Source organism: Neofelis nebulosa, chromosome 8 (genome assembly GCF_028018385.1).
Source record: "Neofelis nebulosa isolate mNeoNeb1 chromosome 8, mNeoNeb1.pri, whole genome shotgun sequence".
Taxonomy (NCBI): domain Eukaryota; kingdom Metazoa; phylum Chordata; class Mammalia; order Carnivora; family Felidae; genus Neofelis; species Neofelis nebulosa.
The window spans coordinates 61,077,122-61,096,101 of record NC_080789.1 but is presented as its reverse complement, the minus strand read 5'-3'; the positions used below and the strand labels follow the sequence as shown (position 1 = coordinate 61,096,101).

General features: G+C 35.6%; 1 protein-coding gene across 1 annotated transcript; it reads left to right on the top strand.

The window, feature by feature from the left end:
* The first annotated feature begins 12,000 nt into the window (after positions 1–12,000).
* LOC131484011 (olfactory receptor 9K2-like) lies at positions 12,001–12,954 on the top strand. Its single transcript, XM_058682306.1, has one exon. The coding sequence runs from the start codon at positions 12,016–12,018 to the stop codon at positions 12,952–12,954; it is 939 nt and encodes a 312-aa protein (XP_058538289.1). The 5' UTR covers positions 12,001–12,015.
* Positions 12,955–18,980: the final 6,026 nt, after the last annotated feature.

Below are 18,980 nucleotides of genomic sequence, written 5' to 3'. Positions count from 1 at the left end.
GACAGCTCGGAGCCTGGAGCCTGTTTCCGATTCTGTGTCTCCCTCTCTCTCTGCCGCTCCCCCATTCATGCTCTGTCTCTCTCTGTCCCAAAAATAAATAAAAAACGTTGAAAAAAAAATTTTAAAAAAGAAATCAGTTAACTATTAGATAATTAGTTGAGAAGGGTCTAATGGCATGGACATTAAAGATACTCCCTAAAACTCAATAGATCGAAAAGAACTGAAATTAAATTTTGACTAACTTTGAACTAAATAGTGCATTATGTTATGTCTAAACTTTTGCAATTCAGTGAATGAAGTACTTAGAGGGATATACACAAAGCAATATAGGTAAAGACTATAAACAAGAAAAACAGGAACAACTGGATTAATCTTCTATTTTAATATAGTGAAAGAGAACATAGCAAGTCAAACAAAAAAATGAGAGTAATTTTACAGATAAAAAATCATGAAATAGAAACATGTGGATAATATAGGATATTCACATGGCTTAACATTTTTTTTTTCTACTGGCTATTTTAGTATGTCTTATTAAGTTTTTAATTTTAATTCCAGTACAGTTAACATACATGTCATACTAGTCTCAGGCGTACAATATAGTGACTCTTCAATCGTGTACCTTATTCAATGCTTATCATGATAAGTATACTCTCTAATCCCCTTCCTTTATTTCCAGGATCTCTCCAGTCACCTCCCCTCTCCCCTCTGGTAACCATCAGTTTGTTCTCTGTAATTAAGAGTTTGCTTCTTGGTTTCTCTCTCTCTGTGTCTCTTTCCTTTTTCCTTTGCTATTTATTTTTGTTTCCTTAATTTCACATATAAGTGAAATCATATGGTATCTGTCTTTCTCTGACTGAGTCATCTTGCTATCTCCATTATCCTCTCTAGCTCCGTTGATGTCATTGCAAATGGCAAGATCTCATTCTTTTTTATGGCTGCATAATATTCCATTGTATATTTAGGCCACATCTTGTTAATCCATTCATCTATCGATGGACACTTGGGCCACTTCCACAGTTTGGCTGTTGTAAATAATGCTGCAATACACATAGGGTGTGTGTCTTTGAATTAATGTTTTTGTATTTTTGAGTAAATACCCAGTAGTGTGACTGCCAGATCAGAGTGTAGTTCTATTTTTAACTCTTTGAGGGAACTCCATACTCTTTTCCATAGAGGCCGCACCAGTTTGCATTCCCACCAACAGTGCATGAAGGTCCCTTCATGGAGAACTGCATCCTCACCCACATTTAGCCATTCTGACAGGTGTGAGGCTGTCACATGGCTTAACATTGATTCTCAGAAAGACTAGTAAGATGTGTAAAACCTTAACCAATATAACAGTGGAAAAACAGCAACATTAAGTCACAAGTATCAGGAAAGAAAACGGGATAGCACTACAGACAGATACTCCTGATATTAAAAAATATATACAGTTGACCCTTGAATAACATGGACTTGAGCTGCATGGGTCCACTTCCATGCACATTTTTTTTTTTCAACAAATACAGTACAGTGCTGTAGATGTACTGTCCCTTCCTTATGATTTTCTTAATAACATTTTCTTTTCTCTAGCTTACTTAATTGTAAGAAAACAGCATATAATACATATAACACACAAAATGTATGTTAACCAACTGTTTAGGTTATTAGTAAGTCTCTGGTTGTCAGTAAGCTATTAGCAGTTTCATTTTTAGGGAGTCATGAGTTATATGCAGATTTTCGGCTACATAAGAGTTCTGTGTTCCCGACTCCTGGTCAAGGGTTCAACTGCATAATAAACAATATTTTTACCAAAAATTAAGGATTTGTTAAAGTAAAAAAAATTGAAGAGATCAGGGTGATGTATGAAGGAGAAACATACATTTTTAAATGTCTACTAAAACAATTGCATTTTTATTAACAATTTTCCCATGAAAAATGATTCTCTTGTAATTGGCTCCACTAGTGTTTACTACTAAACATTTAAGAAAGAAACGAGACCATTGTTACAAACCCAGGAACGATCATAAAGACAATATTTCCTAGCTGTATTTATGAGTCTCTCATAGTTATAATTTAGAAATTAAAATACAAATTATAGGTGTGTCTATCTCATAAATTTCACTCCAAAACCCTTAAACAAAAATAAATAAAATATAGCAATATATAAAGAATAGTAAGCTCTCACTGAAATGTCTATTGACACTACAAATATAAATATCTTTTAGTATTTAAAAAATAATGAATTTAAGGTATTTACACATCTAGTCATTTTTTGTGAATTTTTCTACAGTAAAATTATTAAACACCTGCTATGAAATATATTAATTAAATGAATATTGTATTGGTTAAATGAAAAAGAAATATATCAAGGGACAAAATAACCTGTCCAAAAATAAACATATATATTGATATATATGTGTAAATAAGCCTATCTGTCTATCTATGTTCAAATAACTTTTGATTCTGTGTTTTTTACGTTTGTTTGTTTATTTTGAGAGAGGGAAAGAGAGAATGTCAGCAGAGGAGGAGCAGAGAGAGAGGTAGAGAGAATCCCAAGCAGGCTCTGCGTTATCTGTGCAGAGCCCGATGTGGGGCTCGAACTCACAAACTCACGACCTGAGCCCAGGTCAGGAGTTGGACACTTAAGTGAGTCACCTAGATGCCCCTGTTCAATCCACTTTTGAAATAGGTGCCAAGGGAATTCAATGACAACACATTAGTTTTCTACAATTGGTCCTAGAAAAATGGGCTTCTCTAAGCAAAAGTCTGAAGCTTACATATTTCACGAAGTACAAAAGACAACTCAAAACAACTTCTTCCTAAATATGAAACCTGAAGTTTTATAATTTCCATCAACTGGTGAGTCTGTATATCTGTGCAATGACCTACTACTCCAGCAAACAAGGAATAAGCCAATGATATATACAAGTACATGGATGAATCTTAAAAGTTCATTCAAGGTGAAAAAAGGGACACTCAAAAGCTACCAACTATATGATTCTTGTTCTGTGACAATACAAAATAAACAAAACCATAGGACAATGTGGGTTTTTCAAGGGCTGTGGGTGAGGAGTAGGGATTGACTACAAAAGTACATCAGGAAATGTTTGGAGTCATGAAGATATTATTTATTTTGACTTGTCAAATTTATAAAAGCATGCGGCTGAAATTTACTGTTCGCAATTTAAAACCCTAAACCTGACCCAAAACCCCCAGGAAACAAAACAAAACCATAGTGTAATTTTGGTGGTGTGAAAAGTCAGTATAGTTGATGTGTCTTTTGAGATCTATATTTTTGGGGGCAGAAAACTGGGAGTTTCTGTTTTAGTCTGGTGTTTGCTGTGTTAGCCTGGGAAGTGGATGGATGTAAATAGTTTTTAGTTATTTTAATTAATTAATTAATTAATTAATTATTTAAATTTATATTTAATTTTTTAAAATTTATATCCAAATTAATTAGCATATAGTGCCACAATGATTTCAGGAGTAGATTCCATACTGCCCTTTACCCATTTACCCCATCCCTCCTCCCATAACCCCTCCAGTAACCCTCCGTTTGTTCTCTATATTTATGAGTCTTTTCTGTTTTGTCCCCTCCCTGTTTTTATATTATCTTTGTTTCCCTTCCCTTATGTTCATCTGTTTTGTCTGTTTGAGTCCTCATATGAGTGAGGCCAGATGATTTTTGTCTTTTTCCGACTAATTTCACTTAGCGTAATACCCTCCAGTTCCATCCACGTAGTTGCAAATGGCAAGATTTCATTCTTTTTGATTGCCAAGTAATACTCCATTGTATATATATACCATATCTTCTTTATCCATTCATTCATCAATGGACATGTGGGCTCTTTCCACACTTTGGCTATTGTTGATAGTGCTACTATAAACATTGGGGTGCATGTGCCCTTTCAAAACAGCATACCTGTATCCCTCGGATAAACACCTAGTAGTGCAATTGCTGGGTCATAGGGTAGTTCTATTTTCATTTTTGAGGAACCTCCATACTGGGTTCCAGATTGGCTGCACCAGTTTTCATTCCCACCAGTAGTGCAAAAGTGTTCTTCTCTGCATTGTTGCCAACATCTGTTGTTGCCTGAGTTGTTAATGTTAGTCATTCAGACAGGTGTGAGGTGGTGTCTCATTGTGGTTTTGATTTGTATTTCCCTGATGATGAGCGATGTTGAACACTTGGAAAAATTATTACAGTGTGAACATTAAATACAGGCATAAATTCATTTTGAAAGCCTCTAAAAACATGACCACCAACATATATATCTGATACATTTCTCACCAAAATTACATTTGGAATGAAAAGTTCATTATTTTATAATACTGCTAAATAATATTTCAATTTAAAGCATTTAATATTTGTTTTGGAAAGATTTATAGGGATTTTATCTTACCAACAATGTGAATGTTAGAATCAACTTCTTTGGAGAGGTTTTTGTCAATAAAGGTTTTATCCTCTTATTTCCCTCCTTCTCTCTGCTGTCTTCCTACTTAGCTTCTATTATACTTACCACACATATAATATATATTTGTTTAGTTAACATTTGCATGATGTTTTTCCACATTCCTGTGTTTCACTTTTGCATTTCTGCTTACTTGGTATAGTCTTACAAGGGCAAACTTGTATAGCTTCATTTCTTTACAAATTGATCTAATAAATAATTTGTAATCAAATAAAATCAGTTAATTTTCACTTCATGATAGTATTGTGTTAAGTCTGTTTGAAAAAACAATGTAACTCATTCCATGAAAGTACAGTGGTAAGAAATAGATGACTGCTCGCAGAGAGTCTCAACAATGAGCAATCAGGTAGGAAAAGTCTCTACTTAGAGACTATGTATGGTAGAAGTCTTTACATTAACCTATATATCGGACCAAGCCGGAAATCAGGAAACTAAAGTCAAATCCACTTACCCACTATGTAGTTAGACTCATAACTGTTGTTCCAAGACAGACATTCTTGTTAGTGATATATTGGAGCTGAGGAGATCATTGAGTGCAGGAACCAGGCTTGGACACATTTTTTACAGTTACCTGCCAGAGCCTTTTTTTTTTTGGACATGGATGTGGGAGGGAGAGCCTGCTGTGAAAGAGGCAATGGACAGATAAATATAGTATGTAGATATGCTAATAAAGGAAAGCTAAGGCATAAATGAGTCATATGTCATTGCTTCCAAGACAGTTTCTGAAGTTTACAGCTCACAGTGTTCAAGTTGCTAAGTTTCCTGTTTTCTTCATGTCAGTAGAAAAGACCATTTTTTGTATCAATTGAAAAAATATGATTATAAAAATGAATTTTTTAAATTTGCCTTTATAGACCATGGTTTTTGTTTTTAAATATGATTGGAAGAAATAGGGAAAATTTCAGTGAAAGATATTCTTCTCTTGGTGAAAAAAAGATTTTTGGGATACTAATTAAGATTCACATTTTTACTTATTTAACATAAAATAAATTTTGTATATGTATATATATTTCATAAGCTTTCTATTGTATAGCCATTTGCATTTTAGTACATGTTCTTAGTTATTTCTAAAATAACTTTGCACTTCCCTGCACAGATTATTCTTTTCTTGAAGGGTGAGAAAAGGGAATAGCCCAACGTTCAGGGTAAGTTTTGGGAGGCAAAGTTTATTATTAATTTTTCTTTTATTTTTGGTTCTAATACAACTCTGGGTGTTATTCAGGATTTGTTTGCTTTTCCTGTTTAAAGTTATTATTTTCCATAAAAGCTTTAGATGTGCTGTCACCTAAGATCATTTTTAAAAAATATTTAACTCTCCAGACAGCCTGTCTATGCCTGTATTGTCTTATTCATTTTCTATGTTTCAGAGGTTTAAGAGTTTTAAAAAGAAATGATGTTTTCTGAGGGTTTGCCAATTAATTTAATATGTTAATGAACTTACTAAAATCTTTTACCTGCATAATTGCTGGGTGGTAATAATTCCTACTTTCCATCATGTGTCCTCTTTGTTGTCATAAGATGTGCATTTTTTTTGGCTTCTGCCTTTACTTGACAGATGCTAACTTTTAGTATGTATAAATTCACATTGTGTAAAACTAAAACATAAGGTATATCTGCTCAGTGTTAAGATACATCAATTAAACTGTTTTGAATCTTGCAGAAAAAGAATACATTTTGTGTCCTGAAATTGATTATATTAAAATGATATTTGGGGCATCTGGCTGGTTCAGTCAGTACAGCATATGACTCTTGATCTTGATCTTGTCAGTTTGAGCCCCATGTTGGATGTAGAGATTATTTAAAGAATAAAATCTTGAGAAGGGGCAAGATGGTGGAATAGCATCAACACCAAACCATCTTGCACACCTAGAAAACTGATCTGAAGGTTACCTCAACGATCTGCACAACCTGAACCACAGAACTTGCCAGGTATATGGTGGGGAGAGGTGAACTGGGGAAGAGAGAAGCCATGAAGGGTAGGGAGCTGTTTTTGCTTGCAGAGAGAGGATGGAGAGAGAGGGGAGAGTACAGGAAAGGCACTCCCCCTGAAAGCAACTGGAGAAAAAGAGAAAGAGTGGAAAACACATAAAAGAATTAACAAGAAAGAAAGAAAGAAAGAAAGAAAGAAAGAAAGAAAGGTAAAAGGAGAGGATTTGGATACCATTAAGACTCTTATGAACAGGGGAGCACAGAGTCTGAAACTCTGCAGCTCGATAACCTGGTAGAGCTCTGGTGGGAAAGTGAGTCTCCAGCAGCAAACAGTGAGGTCCAAGGGGTCCTTGTGACACACAGGGAGAAGTGGCTCCCATGATGTGAAAGCATTTGGTAGAGGCTGTGTGGCCTCCCCAAAGGCCAAGGACCCACCCAACAGACCAAGGATGTTATGAGGTGGTGAAGCCTGGCACCAGATGTTGATGTGATGTACCATAAGCCCTGAAATGCTGCTGCTACACAATCCCACAAAGTTTTCAGAGGGGGGGGGGGGCTGGCACTGGTCTCAGTCTCTGGGCATCTGCAATGGTGTGGTTCCATGAGCATTCCTGGGGGTGGCCCAGCACTAGTCATTGCTTGGTGAGACCCTCCCCAAGAGGGTCTGAGTGGGTTGAAGATGCAGGGCCCTCAGAAGTGAGGGGTTTGGAAATGCAGCCCCATCTGAGATAAACTTGGGAGGAAGGTGCTGCCTGGAAGGTGATGACTTGGTCCCTGACAGGGTAGAAGCAGAGAGTGGATAGAGGTGGGAGACAAAGGAGGGGTGCTTGATTGCCAGTTGGTGAGAGCACAGAGTTCTGAAACCAGAGACTAGGTAGTTGTATGATGAGATTTTCACCTTTTCTGTGTATGTGCATACACATGTACCAGTGCCACAGTGATCCACCCTAGTGGGCTAAGCAGCACCCTCTAGTGAAGAATGGAGCCGTTACACCAAGCCCCATCCAAGGGTGTAAACAGTGCTCTAGAGAAACACCACAAGTCTCACTGAACGCCTAGTTTATGGATTATAAAGTGCTTCAGAATTTGACTTCTAGGGGGAGTGATGTAATTTCAGTGGTATTCCATTTTGTTTTCTGGTCCATCTATTCAATTTTTTCTTTTTCTTTTCTTTTCTTATTCTTGAATACAGAAAGAGAAAAAAAATTCTATTTTCCATTTTTATAAAACATATTTACCTTTCATTTTTCTCCACTCTATTTTTTACTTTTTTTGAAACATTTTTCCATTTTATTTGACTTTCATCATTTCATTTTGTCCTATTTTATTATTTATTTAAATTTTCATCATTTTCATTTTTCCATTTTTTCCCCCTTTTCTTCTATTCTATCAAGTTTCTTTCAACAACCAGACCAAAAAACACCTAGTATCTAGCATCCATTATTTATTTATTTTTGTGTTGTTTTTTATTTTTATTATTTATTTTATTAATTCTTTTTCTTCCTCCAAAATGATGGAACAAAGGAATTCACCCAAAAGAAAGGACAGGAAGCAATGACAGCCAGGGACTTGACCAACACAGATACAAGAAGATGCCTGAACCAGAATTTAGAATCACAATAATATAAATACTAGCTGGGGTTGAAGAAAGCATAGCATCCCTTTCTGTGGAAATAAAAGATGTAGAATCTAGTCAGGACAAAATTAAAAATGTTATACCAGAGATGCAATCTCAAATGGGTGCCAGGGCAGCAAGGATGGATGAAGCAGAGCTGTGAATCAGTGATATAGAGTACAAATTGTGGCGAATACTGAAGCAGAAGAAAATGAAGGAAACTAAGGCAAATGATATAAGAATTAGAGAACTCAGTGACTCATTCAGAAGGAATAACATCTGAATCATTGGGCTCCCAAAAGATGAAGAGAGAGAAAAAGGGGTAGAAGGTTTATTTGAGCAAATCACAGTGGAAAACAGGGTGGGGGACAAAACAGAAGAGACTCATAAATATGGAGAACAAACAGTGGAAAACTTTCCTAACCTGGCTAAAGACACAGGCATCAAAATCCAGGAAGCACAGAGAACTCCCATTAGATTCAACAAAAACTGACCATCAATAAAGCATCTCATAGTTAAATTCACAAAACACACAGACAAGGAAAGAATCATGAAAGCAGCCAGGGGAAAAAAGTCCTTAACCTAAAGAGAAGACAGATCAGGTTCACAGCAGACCTATCCACAGAAACCTGGCTGGCCAGAAAGGAGTGGCAGGATGTATTCAATGTACTGAATCAGAAAAATATGTAGCCAAAAACTGTTTATCCAGCAAGACAAATATGAATATAGCTTTTGATTGGAGCGTTTAGTCCATTGACATTTAGAGTGAGTTCTGAAAGATATGAATTTATTGCCCTTGTGTTACCTGTAGAGTTTCTGGTGGTGTTCTCTGGTCCTTTCTAGTCTTTGTTGTTTTCGGTCTTTTTTTGTTTGTTTATTTCATCTTTTATCCCCACAAAGAGTCATATTTGTCTATTTCATGAATTTTTATCCGTATTATTTACTTTCATTTTTTCTGTTTTGACTTGTTGTTTTTTCTTTCACTATATTAAAATAGAAGATTAGTCTAGTTGTTCCTGTTTTTCTTGTTTATAGTATTTACCTATAGTGCTTTGTATATATCCCTCTAAGTACTTCTTCTTCTGTATTGCAGAAGATTAGACATAACAAACTGTACTATTTAGTTCAAAGTTAGCCAAAATTTAATTTGATTTCTTTTTGATCCGTTGAGTTTTAGGAAGTATCTTTAATGTCCATGGCAATAAACTCTTCTTAGCTAATTATCTAATTGGTTATTGACTTCTATATTAAGCTGACCTTCATCAAAAAATACACACTGAATGATTTCAACCGTTGAATCCATGGAGGGTTTCTTTATGCCCAACTATGGCACATGACAGTAAGTGTTCTTACGTATTTTGAGCCCTAGCATATTTTTATTGCTAATGCCATTGTGGGCAGTTTAAGGAATTGGATTCTGGTACATTGTATAGACTGGATAGCCAAGTCCTATTCCATGTGCTTTCTAATTGGAGATGTTGGAAAGTTCAAATGTCTCCTGCTACTACGGTTCTTGGCACAAAATTTGTTCTACCAATGAGATCCCCACAAACTCAGAATTGGAAAGGGTGAAGTGAGGTGGGGATCAACTTTCTGGTCCTTTTGACATTTTCTATCAAGGAAGTGTCACCTTTGGAAGCTTGTGAATACATGTGGGTTATTTTCTGAAGCATTGTTGAGTCCCCAACGTCCTAGAGAAGCTGTTTTGATGGATTAGGAAACAGTGACATCTTTTTGCTTCCATGTATCTGATCCATAGACCACAGTTAAGGTTCTTTATTTTTAAATTGAATCACCAATGGTGGCCTATCTCTGTGAATTTTTCTATATTGCTCTAAGAGTCCTTATAAGAGTGTCACCCAGAAATTCCTCCAGCCTTTCCAAATTTCACAGGCCTCAATTCACCTTAATTAATCATTTCCTGTTCAAAATACTTAAACTGTTTGCTCTTCTTACACTTACCAAACTTCTACTAATACTGTATTATAATAAGGAAAAGCTCTTGTCCCATACGATTTGCTATCTACACACTAAAAAAAGTCCAGAATAATTCTAGAAATAATTTTTAAATAAAAAAAGATTTTTCTAAAAATAGAACTGTAATTAGGTTATGGAAATATTCAGGGGAAAATGGCATTCGTATAATATTAGTTTCATTATATAGAGTATTATGTCTCTTGTTTTACTGTAGTCTTTAGTCACACATAATTATTGAGGATTTTTAAATACAGATCATGATCTTTTATACAATTTCTTACTAAGAATTTTTAAAATATTTTTAAAACTATCATTTCTTCCATTATATTTTCTAACTATTTACTATTTACACATAAGAAAGCTTAGAATTAGTGAAACTTTATCTGGCTTTGTGACTTAGAGTACATTTGTCATATCATGAAATACATCGACATCAGGAAGTACAGGCAAATCATAATTTGGAGTTAACTTCTACCTTTTTTTAAAGCATGGTAAATGTAATTTATGACAATTTAATATATTCATTCATCTTAAACATATATATATATATATATATATATATATATATAGCACAAACGTTTAAATCTGTTTCCTTATGCTTACCAATATGTATGCTATGATAATTACCAGAAAGTTTTTCTTATCAACAAAGAAAATAAAATATAGAGAAGTTTCCCAAAGGAAACACACAACCAGAGAAGGACAGCTCCTTATATTTGGACTATTATTAGATAATTTGCTTATGTCTGAGGTTACTGCAGTCCTCATGGACAACAGCCCTTGAGCCTGCACTTCTGTCTCTGTAATTGACTTTATGATTGCTCCTGTCCCAATGGAATCCGTCACAGAGGATGAACAGAACCTCAATGTGGAAAACTCCTGCAGATAAGAAGAAAGTAAGTACTGTTGATATTCTACCAAGTGATCATGGACTCTGGAGATCCAAGGTTGCTATGGTCCTCAAATATCCATGGTTATCCTATTATCCTTATATTAAGATATATAAGGCATAATAGAATACAAGAAAGGAACTCTCCTTCCTTAAGGAGATCAGAACAGAAGTCTGTTCTTCTGTTAAGTCTGTATTTATGACTTAAGTCTATATTTATATATATATGTCTCTATATATATGTCTATATTATATATATATATATATATATATATATATATATTACTTATGTCTGTTTTCTCTGACTAAAGAGTGAAAGCCCTTGAATTGATGCAGCTTTGATAAAAAGCTATTCATTGTCATGTAAGGACTGGAATGGTTATCAGCTTATTTCTCTGCTTCAAAGAAAATAGTTAAGTTAATATGTAATATATTAAATCACACAACTAGCAAGGGAAAGAAAATATATGTAATAAAGCAATAAAAATGCATTTATTTGGGAGGGATATCCTTGAACTGAAAAAATGAACATAGGTTTGGAAAGAGCTTTAGAAAATGATATCTAGGTTTAGGGATTGTTTCGATGTTATTAATTTTAACATACCAATAACTTATCACTTTTTATTCCATTTTTAGAGATGGCACAGTAATAATGGAAATCAAATAGATGGAGGTAAAAGAAGGTAAAAATATTTCTAACTATATTTGTTACTGTCTTTTAATGATTCAGACACTGACAGGCAAGTGATGGCTATAGCACTATCATACAGGTCATATGTATTCCTTGTATTTTAGGTTATATTCTTTAGGTAAAGACAACTATTTAATGATAAATATATTAGGAATAGAAATTCAAAATGTGACTAACATTAGACAATATATTGTTACTTTCTTGGTGAATGCTCAGCAAAATAGTGATCTAAAATAAAATAACCCCTTAACTTCTCTCACTGCTTAACAGAATAACAGTCTCATGGACCTAGTATTACCTAATTCAAACTCCTACTTCTTCATGACATTAACATGGCTTTGTATGCAATATTTAATTAAGATATAACTAATTTATTTTACACTTAAGAAAGTATTTGTGTCACTAGAAACAAAGCCCAGATTTCATTTATTTTCCTTGTGCCTTTCAGCAGGTTGCTGCCATGAGTGAGAGGGGAACAGACAATCACTCGGAAGTGACTGACTTCATCCTTGTAGGCTTCAGGGTCCGCTCTGAGCTCCACATTCTCCTCTTCCTGCTCTTTCTGCTTGTGTATGCCATGATCCTTCTGGGTAATGTTGGGATGATGACCATTATTATGACCGATCCCCGGCTGAACACACCGATGTATTTCTTCCTAGGCAACCTGTCTTTCATTGATCTCTTCTATTCGTCTGTTATTGCACCCAAGGCCATGATCAACTTCTGGTCTGAGAGCAAGTCCATCTCTTTTGCAGGCTGTGTGACACAGCTCTTTCTCTTTGCCCTCTTCATCGTGGCGGAGGCATTTCTCCTGGCAGCCATGGCCTATGACCGCTTCATTGCCATCTGCAACCCACTCCTCTACTCTGTCCAGATGACAGCACGTCTCTGCATGCAGTTGGTGGCTGGTTCCTATTTATGTGGCAGCTTTAGCTCAATTCTTTTGACCAGTGTGACATTTACTTTGTCCTTTTGTGCTTCCCGAGCCATCGACCACTTTTATTGTGATTACCGTCCACTTCAAAGGATTTCTTGTTCTGATCTCTACTTTCTTAAGGTGGTTTCTTTTTTCTTATGCAGCATTATTATTTTGCCTACCATAATTGTCATTATTGTGTCCTATATGTATATTGTGTCCACGGTTTTAAAGATAAGATCCACTGAGGGACGTAAGAAAGCGTTTTCCACTTGCAGCTCTCACCTGGGAGTCGTGAGTGTGCTGTATGGTGCTGTGATTTTTATGTATGTCATCCCTGACAGATTTCCTGAGCTGAGTAAAGTGGCCTCGTTATGTTACACCCTAGTCACTCCCATGCTGAATCCTTTGATTTACTCCCTGAGAAACAAAGATGTCAAAGAAGCTCTAAAAAAACTTCTAAAGAAAAATCCTATTCTTTGATTATTATCTCTTTTTCTCCATGGATACATGGGTTTTGTATTTCTTTCATACTCCTTTTGACCATTAATAACATTCATTCTATTAAACATCATAAATATATTAGCAGAACCTTTTCCTGGTGAGATACCTGGGACATTGTTCATCCTGATATTGGAGATGTCCTGGATATCAGAGAAGCATTTTTCAAGATTTCCCTTCCCATTATCTCAAATAACATTCTATTTCACAGTATTGATTCGTATTTACTTAATGGCTTGCTGCAGAGCACGACTTTTATATGTTAATATAGTGTATAAACAGTTTTGTGAGCTGTTTGTTTTGGGCTTTCTCCTTGCTTTATAACATAATCTCCAACATTGACAAGAATGTCCAACTTTTTTTTTTTTTTGAGCAGCAGGTAAAAATTTATTAGAATATAAGATTAGAAAGGTAGAATAGTAAGAAAGCTCTCTTTACAGAGAGGGAACATTCAGAAGTGAATTCCCCTCCAACTTATTTTTTAAAATATTATGTTTTCTAATTATATAACTACTTTGTTTTAGCATGTTATATAGTTATTGAATTTTCATTTTGAATCAAGTATCTGAAATGTATTATATTAGGAGGAAGTAATAATAAAATACATATAATAATAAATAATAACAAATAATCTTAGCTATAAAGATTAATTTGGGAAATTTTATATCAAATTAACAGGCAGTGTAGCGTGTTCTGAGACATTGCTAATTGCTAAATCCTAATGTAAAGAACCAAAATGGTAGAGAGAGAACTACAAACATTTTTGAGCAACCAGTGACTCAGTTTGGGTTTTCATACATTGTTTCCCTGGGTTAATTATTGTGAAGAATATTTAATAAAGGTATAGAGCAAGTTAGCCATTAACATTGTGTGTTGTCCAAAATTTACTCATCTATACCTGTGAATATTCACTTATTTGATTAATTTATTGGGTGTGTAATATGTCTTGTGTAGGCTCAGGTCTAAATAATCTTATTCTTTAGGGAGCTTATAGTCCAGTGTGAGAATCACATCCTGCATGCAAAACCAATCCAAATCCACAGAATTTTATGCCGAAGATAAACATACAGATTACAAAGTAGGGTGCTTGAGAGGGTGTCCTGACAATTAGGGAAAGTCTTTAGACTGTATTGAAGATCTATTTAAAGGGCTAAGTTTGGAGGCAGTACACTACTATATCAGTTCATGTTATTGATGTGGGCTTGAAGTATACCAATGTAATTGAAAAAAAAAGTTTATTTGGAAAAAATTGTGGGTTAAGTACACAAAACAAAGTAACTGCTTAGTATGAGAAGAGTACACCAAGGAGGTGTGTCTCATAATTTTTGGTCTTGTATGATGTTTCTGGTGATGGTGCCAATGGATAAAAAGTAAAGGAACTCTTAGCAAAGTAGGAATAAGGGAGCATTTCCTTAACTTGAAAAAGAACATCTATAAAAACCATTATATTTAATGGTGATGAAGTAGAAGCTTTCCCAGTCACATAGGAATAAGGCAAAGATGTCCCTCCTCACCACATCTCTTCAGCACCCTTTTGGATGTCTTAGGTAACGTAATAGACAAAAAGGACGTAAAAGTATTATGGACTGAATGATGTCTTCCTAAACTCATATGTTGAAGCCCTAACCTCCAGTACCTTGGTATGTGACTATATTCAGAGATACAGCCTTCAAAGAAGTAATCTAAATAAGGCTGTTACAGCTGGGTACTAATATAGTTTGGCTGCTGTGTTTATAAGAAAATATTAGGACACACATAGAGACATAGAGGTGCATATGGACTCAGAGGTGACCATATGAAGAGGGAACAAGAGGGCAGATGCCTGCAAGTCAAGGACAGGAGCCTTAGAATATTTACTTATGGCACCCTGATTCTGTACTTCCAGTCTGCAAAACTGGGAGAAAAATATTTGGTGGTTAGGGAACCAAGTCTTTGGTATGTTGTTATGGCAGCCCTAGCAAATTACTATAAAGCATTATGCAGAAATGAAGAATACATCAATCTTTGTTCACAGGTGACATTTCTCTATGTAGAAAATCTGAAAGAATTTCCCAAATACCCTCCTAAAACTAGTAGGAAATATAGGAGTGTTTCAGGATACATGGTTACTATACAAAAGTTCATTGCTTTCTATATACTAGCAATGAGCAAGTAGAATTTAAAATAAAAAACACAATGCTATTCATATTGTCACTTTTGCTAACAAAATACTTAGGTATAAATTTCACAAAATATGTATAAGATCTCTAGGAAGAAAAGTATAAAATTCTACTGGGAGAAATCAAAGAAGACCTATATAAATGGAGAACCACTGAATGTTCGTAGAGAGGAAGGCAATATTGACAAGATGTAATTTCTTCTCAACTTGCTCTACATATTCAATGCAATACCAATAAAAACTCTAGCAAGTAACTTTTTTGTTATTGACAAACTATATATTTATATATTTATTTATTTATTTTTCTTTTCTCTTTTTTTTTGTTTTTTTTTTTTTTTGACAAACTATACATTAAAAATGAAGTTATATGAAAAGGTAACAAGCCAGAATAGCCAACACAATATTGAAGGAGAAGAACAGAATTGGAGGACTGATGATACTACACAACTTCAATTATACACAACTACACATCTACACTAATCCAGATAGTGTGGTATTGATGAAAGAATAAACAAATAGATAACTGAATAGAACAGAGAAACTAGAAATAAAGCCACATCGATAGACTCAACTGACCTTTGCCAAAGGAGGAAAGCAAAGAGGATACAATGGAGGAAAGACAGGATGTTCAATAAAGAGTACTAGAACACCTGGACAGCCACATGCAAAACGGTGAGCATAGACAAAGACTTTACAGCATTCACAAAAATTAACTCAATGGAGCCATAAATTTAAGTGTAAAACACAAAATTACAAAACCCTTAGAAGATAATTTAGGAGAAATCTGGATGACTTTGTGTTTGGTGATGCCTTTTTAGATACAATACCGGGGCATGATCCATGAAAAGCATAACTGATAAATTGAACTTCACTAAAATTATAAAATTATGCTCTGCAAAAGACATTTTTAGCAATTAAAAAGAAAAGACATAGTCTCAGGGAAAATATGTAGAAAAGATATATTTAACAAAGGTTATGCAAAAATGCAAGGAGCACTTAATACTCAAGTATAAGAAAACAAACAACCCTATTAAAAACTAGACAATGACTTTAACAGACACCCCTCAAGGAAGATATGCAGGTGGCAGATAAACATATGAAAACATGTTCCATACCATATACAATGAGGGAATGTAATGTAAAACAACAATGGGATACCACTATGCACCTATCAGAATAACCAAAATGCAGAATACCGACAACATCAAATCATTGCATGTGGAATGACAGGAACACTTAAGCATCACTAGTGGGTAATGCAAAATAGTACAGCCACTTTGGTAGACAGTTTGGCAGTTTCTCACAAAACTAAACACATTCTTACTGATCTATGATCTACCAAGTATGCTGCTTGGTATTTATCCAAAAGAGCTGAAAAGGTATGTCCATACCAAAATAGCACATGGAAATTTACAGCAGCTTTATTTATAATTGCCAAAATTTGGAAACAACCAAGATTTCTTTCAGCAAGTGACTGGATAAATAAACCATGGTATATTCAGGCAATAAAATATTATTTAGTGCAAAAAAAACACCCCACATTGAATTATCAAGCTGTGAAAAGACCAGGAGGAATCTTAAATACTTATTACTGAGTGAAAGAAGCCACTCTGAAAAGAATACCTATGTATGAGTCCAAATATGGCATTCTGGAAAAGCCAGAACTATAGCGTGAGGAAAAAGATAAGTGGTTGCTAGGGCCGTGGGTGGAGGAAGAGATGAACAGCGGGGTAGAAAAGATTTTTAGGGCAAAAGATTGTATGGCTCCATCATTATGGATACATGTCATTTATATTTGTCCAAACCCATAAAATATACGATACCTAGGGTGAAACCTTAGGTAAACTGGATTTTGGATGATGATAGGTGTCACCATAGGTTCATCACATACCAATCTGGTGAGGAATGTTGGCAATGGAGGAAGGTATGTATCTGTGGGGGCAAGGGATATCAGGTAAATATCTCTGTACCTTAAACTTCTCTAAAATGTAAAGTCTTAAATAAAAAAGAAACAAAAAGAAAGAACAGTATACTATTACTACTACACCCCTATTAGAATGGCCACAATAGAAACCACAGACTCTACCAAATGCTGGCAAGGATATGGAGGAACAGTAATCCTCAATCATTACTATGGTGAATGCAAAATGGTATAGCCACTTTGGAAGACAGTTTTTCGATTTCATGCAAAACTAAAAATCCTCTTACTATACAATCCAGTAGTTGTGCTCCTTGATATTTACCCAATCAAGTTGAAAACTCTCACGTCCACACAAGATCCTGCACATGAATGTGTCTAGCAGCTTTATTCACAATTGCAAAAACATGGAAATAACCAAAATATCCTTTGGCAGGTGAATGAATAATGGACCGTGATGGAATAACATTCAACCCTAAAAAGAAATAAGCTAAGGGGTACCTGGGTGGCTCACTCGGTTAAGCATCAGTCTCTTGATTTCAATTCAGATCATGATCCCAGGGTCCTGGGGGTGAGCCCCATGTCAGGCTCTGTGCAGGGTGGAGAGTCAGCTTAAGATTCTCTCTCTCTCTCTCTCTCTCTCTCTCTCTCTCTCTCTCCCTCTGCCCCTCCCCCGCTCATTCTCTCTCTCTCTCAAAAGTAAAATAAAGTAAAAAAATTAAAAAAATGAGCTAACTCTCAAGTTGTGAAAGGACATGAGGCGGCTGTAAATGCATGTGATTCAGTGAAAGAAGCCAATCTGAAAAGGGTACATACTGCATGATTCCCACTATTTAACATTTTTCAGTCATTGTACCTTTAAGCTCCCGAATATGTGTTTGAAATAACTTTTGTATTTTTTTGTGTTTTGGCTTGTTTAGTTTTTTACCTGTATCATTCAATCTGTTTGCTCTGAGAAATGCTTCGTGTCCCTTTCCAGAGGCACAAGCTTAGGCTTGTGTGTACTCTTGGATGACAGTGGATTTATTGGGTAAGCTTTGGCTGTGTCCTCCCCTGATCGTTTTCTTGAGTGATGTGCCACTGTAGGTTTCCCACTGAGCATAGAGACTCCACAAATTTTCTTGTTCTATTGTTTTAAAAAAAAAATTGTGTGACATCTATTTCTCTATTGTCTCATCCAATTGTTTTGGCCCCCTCTGCAAGGATGATCTTTAAGGCCAGTCTTTGAGGTTTGCTCTAATCCCAGAAGGGCCTTCTTAGCTGTCTCCTTACCTGGTTCTCTCTAGTAAACATCTAGTTGGTCTGCAGTTTGTTTTTTTCTCTCATGGAGCTATCAGCCTCCTCTCAATTTCTTATCACCAAATGTGCATTGTGTTTGAAAGTCACTTATGCTAGAATTATCCCACACTTTGTTCCAAATAAAGTCAGTTCACCTGAGGAGAGTTTGGAGCCTCTGTTATTACTGCCTGCCTTTCATTCCAGGTAAAGCCTGTTCAACTGTTCTCGAACTGGAAAAGAAGCAGTGGCCCATTTCTCTCAGAGAGACACCCTGGTTTTATGAGATTTCTGCTGAGGTCAGTAGCCTATGGTCTTCTAAGCTTATCTCTCCTGGCGAAAAACCTCTATCCTTTGAACCAATGCAATTGAAGTTGGAGCCTTATAATTCTTGGCCTATCATGCTTGGGGTAGACCTTCTATATTATGAATGGTTCCTGAGTAGAGGTAGAGATCTCTAGACATTTTAGTTACTCTTGCCTTGAGTAGAGCTTCTGCAGCATGGAGCTGGAAGGGGTAAGAAATGTTTTCAGCCTGCCACTCTCAAAGTGATAGGGTAGCCCTTGACTGGGACCTAGGGGAAGAGGAGTCTGTACTTGCCTGTGTGCTTCCTATCATGCTGGGCTGGGAGAGGGGAGAGACAGAGTAGGCCCTGGT

What these genes read in the sequence shown, in the direction of transcription:
- LOC131484011 (XM_058682306.1), top strand. Translation starts at nt 12,016, where the DNA reads ATGAGTGAGAGGGGAACAGACAATCACTCGGAAGTGACTGACTTCATC.